The sequence below is a fragment of the Equus caballus genome, chromosome 1, assembly GCF_041296265.1.
Source record: "Equus caballus isolate H_3958 breed thoroughbred chromosome 1, TB-T2T, whole genome shotgun sequence".
Lineage (NCBI taxonomy): Eukaryota > Metazoa > Chordata > Mammalia > Perissodactyla > Equidae > Equus > Equus caballus.
Genome location: NC_091684.1, coordinates 34,184,617 through 34,196,794, shown reverse-complemented (window position 1 = coordinate 34,196,794; position 12,178 = coordinate 34,184,617). Strand labels below are relative to the sequence as shown.

Here is a 12,178-nt window from a genome sequence, read left to right as displayed (position 1 = left end):
TCAGACTTTCCTTGTTTTTGAAGACCTTGACAGTTTTAAGAAATACTAGTCAGGCATTATGTAGAATGTTCCTCAGTTGGGATTTGTCTGATGTCTTTCTCATGATTATACATACTGGTGTTATGTATTTTTTGGAGGAAGACCAGAAAGGTAAAGTGCCATTTTCATTGTATCATACTAAGGGTGTGTGCTATCAACATGACTTATTGCTGTTGATGTTGATCATGTGGCTGAGGTAGTGTTTGTCAGGTTTCCCTAGCATAAAATCACTTTTCTCCCTCCCTATACACTCCTCTTTGGAAGGTAGCCACTATGTGCAGCCCACACTTTAAGGAGTGGGGAGTTATATTCCACCTCCTAGAGGACAGAGTATCTACATAAATTATTTGGAATTCTTCTGTACAGGAGATTTGTCTATTCTTCCTCATTAATTAATTTATTCATTAATTTTTTTATCAGTATAGTCTCATGGATATTTACTTTATACTTTGGGTTATAATTGAATGGTATTTTATTTCCAGTTTGGGCTATTGAGAGATCTTACAGTTGGCTCCTGTGTCAATTTGATATACTCCATCACTGTGGGGTTTTTTGGCCACTTCCTTGCTTTCTGGCACTACAAGATGCTCCAGGCTCACCTACTGTGTCTAGAATCAGCCATTTCTCCAGGCAGTTCTGGTTCCTTTTTTTGGAGAATGGTTTTAGAATACAAAGCTCTGGGGGCTAGGTGTACTCATTGCTACTTGGGTGTCATTGCTTAGAGGCCCTCTCAGCTGACAGAGCAGGGGAATATATGTATTAAACCTTGTATATACACACAACTATAAATATTGCCCTTTTTATCCATCTGTATATTAAAGTAAACATGAGTTCGTCCTCATGCTCAGTTAAACTAAAGCATGAGTTCATACTAATGTCTCTAACTCTAATCCAATACCACATGGATCATTCTAGCCACCTCCCCTTGCCTATCTGCAACTTTCCACTCCAACAGTGAGAATCCTGACTCCTACTGTCATCCATTTACTTAATTGTTCCATTCCAGTATATGTATATAGTGGCCTCAGAATTATGAACCTGTATCTCCATGGGAAACAGCTTTATCGAGTAGGGTAATTTGCTTTTGTACAGTTCCTTTTGCCTTTAGTCTTACAAACTTCACTCATTTCCAAAATGATTAGGTCAGCACCCTTTCTCCTACTCCCTTCAATGAGGTTCTTTCATACATTTGTAATATAGTTAAATTCTTTTGTTACCATCTACATTCCATTCTGGGATCTTTTAACCTCCTGAATGATTTTTTAAAACTTTGTATACATTAAAGTTCACTCTTTGTCCTCTAAAATTCTCTAGGTTTTGACAAATGCATATTGTAATGTATCCACCATTATAGTCATATTGAATAGTTTCACCAGCCTAATAAATCTCTAGTGCTTCATCTATTCAACCCTCTACCCATCTAAATGTATCTCTGGCAACCAATTATCTGTTTACCATCTCTATTTAAATTTGACATTTAAAAAACATATAAAAATTTAAAAATATTTTTAAAATAGTTGGAGCTTTTATAAATTGATTAGACTTTTATGGATTGTGAGTGCTTTCTTTGGAAACGAATGTCTTTGACCTTAAAGAAGTTAGAGCTGTTATCAGTTATCATACCTGCAACTCATGGATTTGGGGCCTGCCTATGGAAGTTGCAATGAAATCATCATTTTAATGAAATGAAAGTTCACTCCGTATCTCTGCAAACCTTTGAGACGTTTAGAGGAATCCGGGCCTCGGGTAGGGTAGTAGGATGAAGGGGGTGAAGAGGATATTTCAACAGGAAATGTAAGAGATTTCAGCTCATGCAGAAGCGAGGCAGTTGTTGTAGCTCAGATAAGGATGGTTATGAGTCAGGTAACCACTAATGTAACCAGTGATGTAAACTAAGATAATGCCTACACCACACAGACTCCATTGAGCACTGGGTCAAGTTAGATGTTTACCTGGAATTTAGGATCTTCATTTCAATTCTGCAAATTCCTTATTGAGTGTCTGCTCTACTTGAAGTTGCTGTGCTATGTGCTTGAGGCCTGCCTTCTTCTGGTGCCACTGTTTGGTCACAAACTTCCTCTTTGGAAGAGCTGGCCATTTTGCAACATTTAAGGGCTTCCTCTTGCTCAGAGTTCAGTGCATTCCTCCCTGACTACCAAGCCCACTGGATTATCCTCGAAAGACAAAGACATGGGTGACCCCAGGTCATACTTCACTCCCCATTCCCCCCTCTCAACATAGCTCCAGTCCCACAGTTGCTGTTGAATATATAGGATCACTTTAAATTTGGGGAAGAGGGTTAGAGAGATCCTTTGTGCTGTAGGATAAAAGAGACTTCTGCTTTCATTCTCAAGTCACCTGGGATTACTTCTGAAAAATAAATGGAAGATATTGGAGGTGGAAAAAGTAAGAGTTACAGAAGAGAAGACAATGTTTTGTTTTATCTGAACATAGATCTGACATTGAACCTGAAGTGAGTTCACTCACCCGTTGCACAGCAAGCCAATCTCTGACACCGGGGATAGTGGAAGAAAGTAGGAATTTTATTTTTGCACAGCTCTGAACAAGGAGAGAGGGCAGCTAATGCTGAAATCCCAAACTCCCCAAAAAGCTAAAAGGAAGGGTTTTTATTTGGGGTTTTAGGTAGGGGAGGCGGGAGCATATGGCCTTGCTGGTTGGAGCTTTCCCACCAGCTTGTCTTTGGCCTTGAGACTACTTGCAGAGAGGAGGGAGCCCGTGATCTTGCTGGTCAGCAGCTTTCCCACCAGCCTGTATCTCTTTGTGGGGAGGAGATGATCCAGGTGCTTGTCCTTGACAGTGTCTGTCTCCATGGAGGATAGTGGATTCTGGAGCCAGGAAGCCAGAGTAAGCAGGGAATGAGTGTTTTGGTTTTAACCCCATATATGCTGCATTTACTGTAGGGAAACTGATATCAGGGTCAGTATCAGATCTAGCATATAAATGAATAGGAAAGGAACTCACATTTGTGGAGTTCCACCTATGTGCTAGGGTCTCTGTTGGGAGTTCTCACATATTTATTCTCCTTTTCCCACTACAATGACTCTGTGAAGTCGATTTTTAAAAAAATCTTTGTTGTACAGATAAAGAAACTGAGGTTCAGAGAGGCTCATTAACTTGTCTAAGATCATATAGTAAGGATTTGAACCTGGATCTCCTTTACTCTAAAGGCCTGGCAGCACATTAAAATCATCTGGGCCAGGCTGGCCTGGTGGTGTAGTGGTTAAGTTCATGTGCTCTGCTTTGGCGGCCCAGGGTTCACGGGTTTGGATCCCGGGCACTGACCTACACACTACTCTTCAAGCCATGCTGTGGCAGTGTCCCATATACAAAATAGAGGAAGATTGGCACAGATGTTAGCCCAGGGACAATTTTCCTCAAGCAAAAAGGGGAAGACTGGCAGCAGATGTTAGCTCAGGACCAATTTTCCTCACCAAAAAAGAAGAAAAACAAATCATGTGGGCCCTTTAAAAAAGAAATCTTGCCTGAGTCCTACCCCAGACCAAATTAAATCCCAGTCTGTAAGGGCGGGGGATAGACACGAGCATTTTTAAGTGCCCTAAGTGCTTATAATATGGAGTCAAGGTTGAGAACCAGAGCTCGGCTCTGAGAGACAGTGTGTCTACTTTTCTCTTAAAAGAAGGGAAGGGGCATTTTCTGAACCAATTTGTATTCTAAATACCCTCAGAGCACTTTCAGATCCACCCCTACCCCCATTTCCTATGCCTCATAGGAGTTCTTATCGTCTCTGGATACCTGTAACAGCAGGCAGATGGAGTGGGGGGCAGAGGTTATTACTGCTGGCAGAAAAGTACAAATTCAATCGAGTTCATTTAATCTGTATTTCTCTTTTTTTTTTTTTAAGATTTTCTATTTTTTCCTTTTCTTTCTCCCCAAAGCCCCTTGGTACATAGTTATATATTCTTCGTTGTGGGTCCTTCTAGTTGTGGCATGTGGGACGCTGCCTCAGCGTGGTTTGACGAGCAGCGCCATGTCCGTGCCCAGGATTCGAACCAAGGAAAACACTGGGCCGCCTGCAGCGGAGCGCGCGAACTTAACCACTCGGCCACGGGGCCAGCCCCTGTATTTCTCTTTTGATAAGACATGTATGTATAATGCTAAATTGTCAAAGCACAATGTCAAATAATGTCAAGAAAATTTGATATGATTTTTAAAATGTGCTGGCAAGTTTTGTTTGTTGAGTATTCATACACCAACACCAAATAGTACTCACTTAGAATCTTGGTTTATAGGGATTGTAAGAGATGGGGCTTGGGTCTATTACTGGCAGAAAAAAAAATCTATGAATTCCTGAGATTAGAGTTGTCAGTTGCTATATAACATATAACATTTTACCCCATGATTCTTGAAATATTATGATTTACCATGCCTGTAGCATCCCTATTAATTATAAAAATCCATTCTTTTACAGTCTCCTTTTAACTTGAAACCAACCACGAGCAAGTACTGTTTAAAAAATATCAATGGGAGGGGTTGGCCCCGTGGCCGAGTGGTTAAGTTCGCGCGCTCCGCTGCAGGCGGCCCAGTGGTTTCCTTGGTTCGAATCCTGGGCACGGACATGGCACTGCTCATCAGACCACGCTGAGGCAGCGTCCCACATGCCACAACTGGAAGGACCCACAACGAAGAATATACAACTATGTACCGGGGGGCTTTGGGGGGAAAAAGGAAAAAAAATAAAATAAAATCTTTAAAAAAAAAAAATATCAATGGGACATAACATTTTGAACACTGAGTCAAATATTACGAGGAACATTTTAGTATATTCAAATATAATAAAAGCTGAATGGATAAATACAGGCATTCTTAAAATTGGCAAAATGTCATTTTGTACAATAGATACCCTGGGCATTTATTTTAAGATACATAAAACCAGAGTAACTCCTTTCATGAGTTTTATCAATAGATTTCTGTTTTAATGGAGAATTAGAAACACCGTAGAGACCAGAATGCCCATCCTCCACCCTATCCCACGGGCTACTACCCCCTACTCCCATCCCCGAGTGAGGCAGAAACTACCATCACCTCTCCATAAATTTATGTGATTTCTGCTTAGTCACTGTTGGGTGTATGGAGAGAGCCTCAAGTCGTCAAACCACACTGTGGATATTGCACATTGGACAAAGTGTATGGTCTTTCCTGACTTCTGCACCTCATGTTACATTCCACAAAGAAATCTAAGAAAATCTTGATATTGCTGCCTGACTATTGTACTACAGACAAATTGCACAGTGAATATACTTTTCTGGATTACACTGGTTTAACAGCTTTTTAGCTTCAACTAGATTGTTGTTCAACTTTTATTTTCCTTGCAGATAATCTCTTTCATCTGACTATTTGCTCCTTAAATGAAATGCTCAGCCTATTTCGTGATGATCATCTAGCCTGATTATAGCAATTTTTTTAAACTAACCCCAAGCCAATCTTGGCATCTTTCAACCCCAAGCCAATTTTGCATATGGCTACTGACTCAGTGAATATTCAATCATGTTCCTTAAAACCCTGGAACAATTCCCTCATATAACTATTGCTTATCATCAGAAAATCTCCCACTTTTTTCATCTAAGATTCTTTTTTTATCTTTTGTTGCAGGAAATTCAAACAAGCAGAGAAAGAGTAAATCAAATCCCCATGTACCCATCATCCAGATTCAATAATTATCACCTCATTCCTAATCTTGTTTTATCTATACCTCAGCTACTCCTCCTCTTTTTCAAGCTAATCCCAGATTTCTTCTGTACATATTTCAGTATATCTCTCTAAAAGATAAGGACTTTTGAAAAATTATAGCCACAATACTATTAAACACCTTAAAAATGAATAGTTCTTTAATATTATAAAATGATATCCAATCAATGTTCAAATTTCTTCGATTGTCTTGGTATTTTTTTAAAAGTTGGTTTGAATCAGAATTTCAATGTCCAGATATTGCATTTGGTTGTAATGTCTTTTAAATCTCTATAGATGCCTCATCCTCTTTTTTCTTCGCTGCAATTTATTTGTTAAAGAAATTGAATTGTTTTATAGTGTTTCCTCCAGGCTAAATTTTGCTGATTGTCTTCCTCTAGTGTCTTTTAACATAGGTTTCTGTGCCCTGTATTTCAGTCAACTGGTAGTTAGATCTAGAGTCTTCAGTTTTTTGGCAAGATTACTTCGGAGGGTGTGGTGTGTGCTCCTTTTTTGATGTAAGCAGTCATGGATGATTATTGCTTAGCTTCATTACTTTATTAGGTGTACAATGGTGATACTTTAATGCTATCAATTTTATTCTTTTATTATCTGGAATACTTTAAGGAGAAGCTTTTCCTCCTCAACTATTTGGTTGTCCTGTGGTACAGTTTGTACAGCAAAGGCATGTTGGGTGTTGATATTTCCCCTTTATTTACTTGTTTTTGGAATAGTGAATTGGTTCCAAAGGTGAACAATGATTTCTTTATAGTATCAATATGAACACGTGGGTATCAACATATCTGATGTGTTTCAGTCCATTTCAGTTATTATGTCTTATTGATGCTCAAATTTTTACTACTTTGGCTAGTAGGAGCCATTTGAAGTTGGCTCCTCCTTCCTTTTGACACAACCTAGTAGTTTTAAACAGTATCCTTGCTTTCTGCTATGACAAAATATTCCAGGCTCATCTTATACAGTTCTTGCCTCAGACTTGAAATCAGCCATTTTTCCAAAAAGCCTTGGCTCATTTTAGTAGAAAATAGTATTTAGAGATCACAATCTTGTACAGGGGTAGAAGGTAATAATTCAGTTAAGATGTACAGGGAATGAGAGAATAAGCTGCGTGGATATTTGGGAGAACAGCATTCCAGGTAGACAGGATAGCACATGGAAAGACTCTGAGACTGGAGCAGAGGGAGCAAGAAAAGGAAAGTAATAGGAAAGAAAGTCAGAGAGGTGAGGAGGAACAGGCCAGGCAGGGCCTTGTAGGCTGTCAGAAGGACTTTAGTTTTGCCTGGAGTGAGATGGGAGCCATCAGAGGGTTTTGAGCAGAGGAGTGACAACATGATCTTTTGTTTTGTTTTGTGTTAACTAAATCACTATGGATGCTGGGGTGAGAATGGACTGATTAGGGTTAAGAGCAGAATCTGGGAGACCAGTGAGAAAGCTATCACAGTAAACCAGGTGAGAGATGATATGGCTTGGACTAGTGTGATAGCAGTGAAGGTAATGAGAAGAGGTCAGGTTCTCGACATATTTTGAAGATGGAACCCACAGAATTTGTTAAAGGATTGGACTTGGATTGTGAGGAAAGAGGATTCAAATGTGACTCCAAGAATTATGGCCTGAGACATAAATGAAATTTTAAAACATCATGATAATATGAGTGGCATCTCTTCTGTGGGTCAGTACTGTTTGTTGAGGTGGAGGGAGTGGAGAGAGGGGTCAGGCAAAGCTTCATAGAGGACCAGATACATAAGCTGAATCATGAAGGATGTGTAGGAGGACCAGGTGAACAAGAGGGGAAAGAGCATTCTGAGCAGAGGGACCAACCTGTGTAAATGCAGAGTCATGAAAGGACTATGGGTTTCTAATTATAATTCATTTTTGGAGTACAGGGACCTATGGCAGGAAAGGAGTCTAGAGAGGTAGAGAGAGACCTTATGTATTGATAGGAATTTGAATTTTACTTATGGATGATAAGGAGACTAGATTTTTTTTAGCCTTGAAATGACATTATCAGGTATACACTTCAGAAAGATCATCTGGGCAGTACAATGAGAGAGGTTGACAGTATAGAAAAAAATGGAACTGCAGTCATTCTAAGAATTTATCAAAGACCAATTTATCATTAAGAAAGATGGAATATCTCTACCTCTTTCTAACAATTCCCTCCGTCTCTCTGAGTGCAGTTTTTATCTTCTACTTCCTGTTACAAATAAGAATAATATAAATAATGGTGATAATTTTTGGTTCAGAAACAGGATTTATTTTTAAGATAAATTCTTGGGCCTTTAAAAAGACACACAAACACGATCTCTTCTGTAATTATTCTTGGATGAATGACAAGTAATATTTACTTAACTACAGTGTTTTCATGATGCCGAGGAGGGTGTGAACACCAGACATATGATTAAATTGTAGTGCAGAGCTTGATACCATAAAAAGCATTAAATGTCAAAAAGTTCACATAATATGAGTTGGGGGCTAAAACTATGTTTCTATTACTATATTCAACTCAGATGAACTTCAAATTTTTATGAAGTGCTAGTTATTATAATGAGATTTTACCTCTTCTGGTTGAACCAGAAGTTGGGTCCTTTACTCTAGATAGCTTCTCTCTCTATGATCAAATTGAAAGAGAATGAGTCAGTTGTCGAAGTAACCTTTCGTCAACAATGTGATATCCAAGGAGAACATGATAGGAGTTGCTTTGAATTTTACTTTTGTTTGAAATAAACTGTTACCACAGTACCCAAAGTGGGGCTCTCCTTGACATGTTCAGGTGCTTGTGTGTTTGTTTCTCCCATCTAACCTCTCATCCACTCTGATCTTCCCCTCAATCAGTCTTTTCTCCTTCTAGCTTGATGGTCTGTTTTCTCTTCTGTAGGTCACGAGATGTTTTGTGGACATGCTCTTTTTCAAGTTTTTTCCTGAAACAGTGATGCCAAGACAGTCATAAACTCATTATAAAAATTATTGATTTTTACAAATATTGCATTATGTTACTTAAAAACAATTTTACCGCAATAGGACAAATATCAAACCAATATTCTTTATTAGAGATGGAGTCTAAACTGGCTCTGGAGAAGGCATTCAGTGGATTTTTCCTTTAGTATAATTAGCTGTTATTATAAATGCAAAATCCTGTAACTATGAACCATTTAGTAGGATAAAGAAAGAGCCTTAGTGTACAGACCCAGATTTATTAGAGCATCCAAAATTTATTGAGCACGTACTATGTGCTGGACACTGTGAGGGGTAATAAATGCTGAAACTAAAAACTCAGCCCCTGCCCTTAATAAAGTATGATTGAAAGTATAATGGAGAATATATTTTCTATGTAGAGTCAAAAATAATCTGTAATGGTCACAAATTTAATGGTTTATATGAAGAAAAATGTCTTATGGTATAATTGGCTTTAGACACACATTCTCAAGCTGGAGAGGCAATGTAGAAAAGCATGAACTAGGAACCAGGAAACCAGATGTACATTCCTACTTTGCTGCTATTCATTGATTAATTCAACCATTCATCAAATATTTACTGAGAGCCTACCCTGTGGGAGCAACTGTATTAGCTGCTGGGGAGCATGGTAGCAAATAAGAGACACTAGCTCTCTGCTCTCTCTGTGTGAACATGAGCAGGTGGCTTAACTTTTCCACGTCTCTAACCCTAGTTAGACTAAATGTCTGGGGTCTCATTCAAATCGAAAATACTAAGGTTTGTGACAGTGTCATAGAGGGAGAAGCTACCCAGGGGCCCTTGTGACTTGAGGACTTACCTCCTTCCTGCAGAGTTAGCTCTGGTCCTGATTTCAAAATAACTCCGTATACAGAGTTTAAAAATGTTTTGGTCAGGCTCTCATTTGCATTTGGGTCATCTTAGCAAGCCTGGGCGTGCCGATTCATGCTCCTAAGACTTAAGAGGTGGGAGATTAAAGTTCGGAAAAGGTGGACGACTTGCGTCAGGACGGCTAAATAGTTGTTCCCAGCGAGCAGCCTCGTCTGCCGTCCCGCCCGGCTTTCTGACCAATAACACGGCTCCTCCTGCCGCGGCGTCCAAAGCTGGGGAGACGTTGCTCATCTGGTCTAAGGAGCCTCGAAAAGGGATTGCTCCTCAGGGGACTGGAAGCCATCGGCTTTAGGGGGCGGGAAGAACTGTTCTTGCGTCCCACAGCCTTCCCAGTGGGAATCAAGGTAACAAGTTTCTTGTTATCTGGCTTCAAAATTGCAATAAGTAAATAGCTTTTTTGCTTGCAGCCAAGATACATTTTTCAAGGGGGAAAACAGATTTCTGTAGCAAGGAGGGAGGGAGAGAGCGTGCGCGAGATATTTGAACATACATTGCTTCAAGAATACAAAAAGTTACAACCCGGGGAAGCCTTCGTGTAGCTTTAGGGAAATGAGCAGCGGCACTCCCCCGCCAATCTGTCCTTTCCAGTCAATGAAAGACATAGGGTTTGAGTTCCTTCCGAAATGGGGCTGGCTGCTTTAGCCCCTCCCACGAGCCCGAGGGTCTGTTATATCTCTGTTCCTTGAATACCTCTCTCACTGAGACGACCACAGCAAGCAGAGGCTGAAAAAAAAGCAAAGAGGAAGAAAACAAAAGCTGCCAATTATGGAAGATAGAAAGGGTAAGAGCAAAATTGATTTGATCCGAAATCTTGAGAAAAAAAAAAAAAAGAAAAGCCAAAAGCCCAGACCAAAAGCAAGTACTTGAAAGAGCAAGAGGTAAAAAGCCCTAAATGAACTTTCCCACCCTCTCCTTCTGAGAGGAGGCCGAGAAAGAACTTTGGGAAACTTTTTAGCAAGCAAAGCCCAGGAGTTGTAGTCAAGGGTGGCTTTTAGCAAGCTTGAGGGGCTCATGAATATTCATTATCAATTTGTATTCAGATCTGGTTTTTTTTAGAGGTAATTGACTTCTTCTGTCCCCTTGCAGTTTAAGAGGCAGCTGCCTCATTTACAGTCCAGAGTCATCTTGCTTGGAGTCGGTACCTCAGCATATTTGCTTGAAGATGCTGGGCTCCCTGTGTACATTTGTTTTGTTCTCGAATTTCCTGCGTGCTTTCCTGTTGTGAAATTAGCAAAGGCTTCTCTGCGGCGAGTCAGACAGAGAAGTCAGTGTGGCAAGAGGCTGTCACAACAGGACCCCAGAGTATGTCTTGCAAAAGACCGAAAGTTTCTTGGGATGTGTGGGAGAGTGTCTGTGTGTGTGTGTGGGGGGGGGGGGGGGGGGGTGGGAGGTCGGGGGATGTGGAATGACAAAGAAGAACAGTTTTATCTTAAAAAAGCAAGGCATATCTGACTGACTATATTTAGATTTTGTCTGAAACCTGCAAGAGCAGCCTGGTTTGCCTAGATGGTGTGCAGTCTCTGTCTTTTACCTCTTTTGGGCATTTTCTGCCAGGACAGAGAGCCAGCTGCTTGCCAGCCCGTAGCAGCTGGGAAGAATCTGTGCAGCAGTGTGGCTGTGTAGGGTTGAAAACCTTCTTCATCATCTCTAATGTTTAATATCCCCACACTTTTTTATCACATAGAACGTGGAGGAATGGAATGAGTAGCCAACAGATTTCTTAGTAACGGTCATAATGATAGCCATTAAGGTTTACTCAGTCTTCACTCTGCCGGGAGCTGTTCTAAGCGTTTTGCACGTGTTATTTATTCTTCACATCAGCTTACGAGTGCCATCATTATCAGCCCCTATTCTCCAGCTGATGGAGTTGAGATAGTGAGAGAGTGGCTTGCCTTGGGCTCACACGGTAAGTGGTGAATTTGGATGCAGGCAGTTGGACACAGGGAACGTGGGCCTTTCTATTCCCCAACACTTTTACTCCGAAGGCTCTTCCCACTGCCCTGACATCGTTGATTCCACGTTTGCAAATCCCTGAAGCTTCTGGGGAAATGATACTAATGAAATCTCAAGTCTGGGAAGGAATTTGTGCTTTGCTCTTAAGTTCACATACATTTTTCTTGTTTGGTGCTCTTGGCCATTCTCTATAGTAGAGCCTAGGTATTGTTATTATTGCTTTTTACAAAAGGGAGAGACTGAGGCCAGGAAGGGTTAGGTGACAGGAATCACACAGCTAGTTTTTGAAAGTCCAGACCAGACCAGAAATCTCCTGCCTCTGGTTTCCCCTCTAACTGGCAGAGGGTGCCCAGTCATCTCCCAACTTCTGTCCCCACCCTCAACCACTTTCAGTTCCCCAAGAAACCTTGCTTCTTTCCTCCATGCCGTTGCAAGGCACTTGTCTCTGGCTGGAAGGCCTATGTGCCCTCTCCTTCCCCTTTAGACTGGAGCCAAGCTGCCTGGGTTTGAATTCCAGCTCCATCATTTACTAACTGTACCTCAGTTTTCTCATCTGTAAAATGAAGAGATTATCTACCTCTTAGGGTTGTTGTAAGGACTAAATGAGGGATTCATGCAGGGG

At 40.6% G+C, this 12,178-nt stretch overlaps 1 protein-coding gene and 1 long non-coding RNA gene across 11 annotated transcripts in view; one reads left to right on the top strand and one right to left on the bottom strand.

Annotated features, from left to right (window-relative positions):
- ENTPD1 (ectonucleoside triphosphate diphosphohydrolase 1) overlaps positions 1-12,178 on the top strand; it is a 126,040-nt gene that overhangs the window by 19,299 nt on the left and 94,563 nt on the right. For 2 of the 10 annotated variants that reach the window (XM_014733279.3, XM_070223810.1), the window contains exon 1: positions 9,808-9,947. The exons of 4 other annotated variants lie outside the window; for them this stretch is intronic. Coding sequence is in view for 2 of the 6 variants with exons in the window: in XM_070223751.1 (XP_070079852.1) it covers positions 10,369-10,384 (16 nt within the window). In the remaining 4 variants the exon portion in view is untranslated. Of the gene's footprint in view, positions 1-9,807; positions 9,948-10,097; positions 10,385-11,373; positions 11,510-12,178 lie in introns of those variants that run through there. 4 more of the 10 variants (XM_070223751.1, XM_005602354.4, XM_070223755.1 and 1 more) reach the window with 3 other exon arrangements.
- On the bottom strand, positions 2,562-9,670 carry LOC102148935 (uncharacterized). Its single transcript, XR_288857.4, has 3 exons — positions 9,533-9,670; positions 8,564-8,681; positions 2,562-2,885 (listed from the first exon to the last, which is right to left on the bottom strand). It is a non-coding gene; the product is annotated as an uncharacterized lncRNA (long non-coding RNA).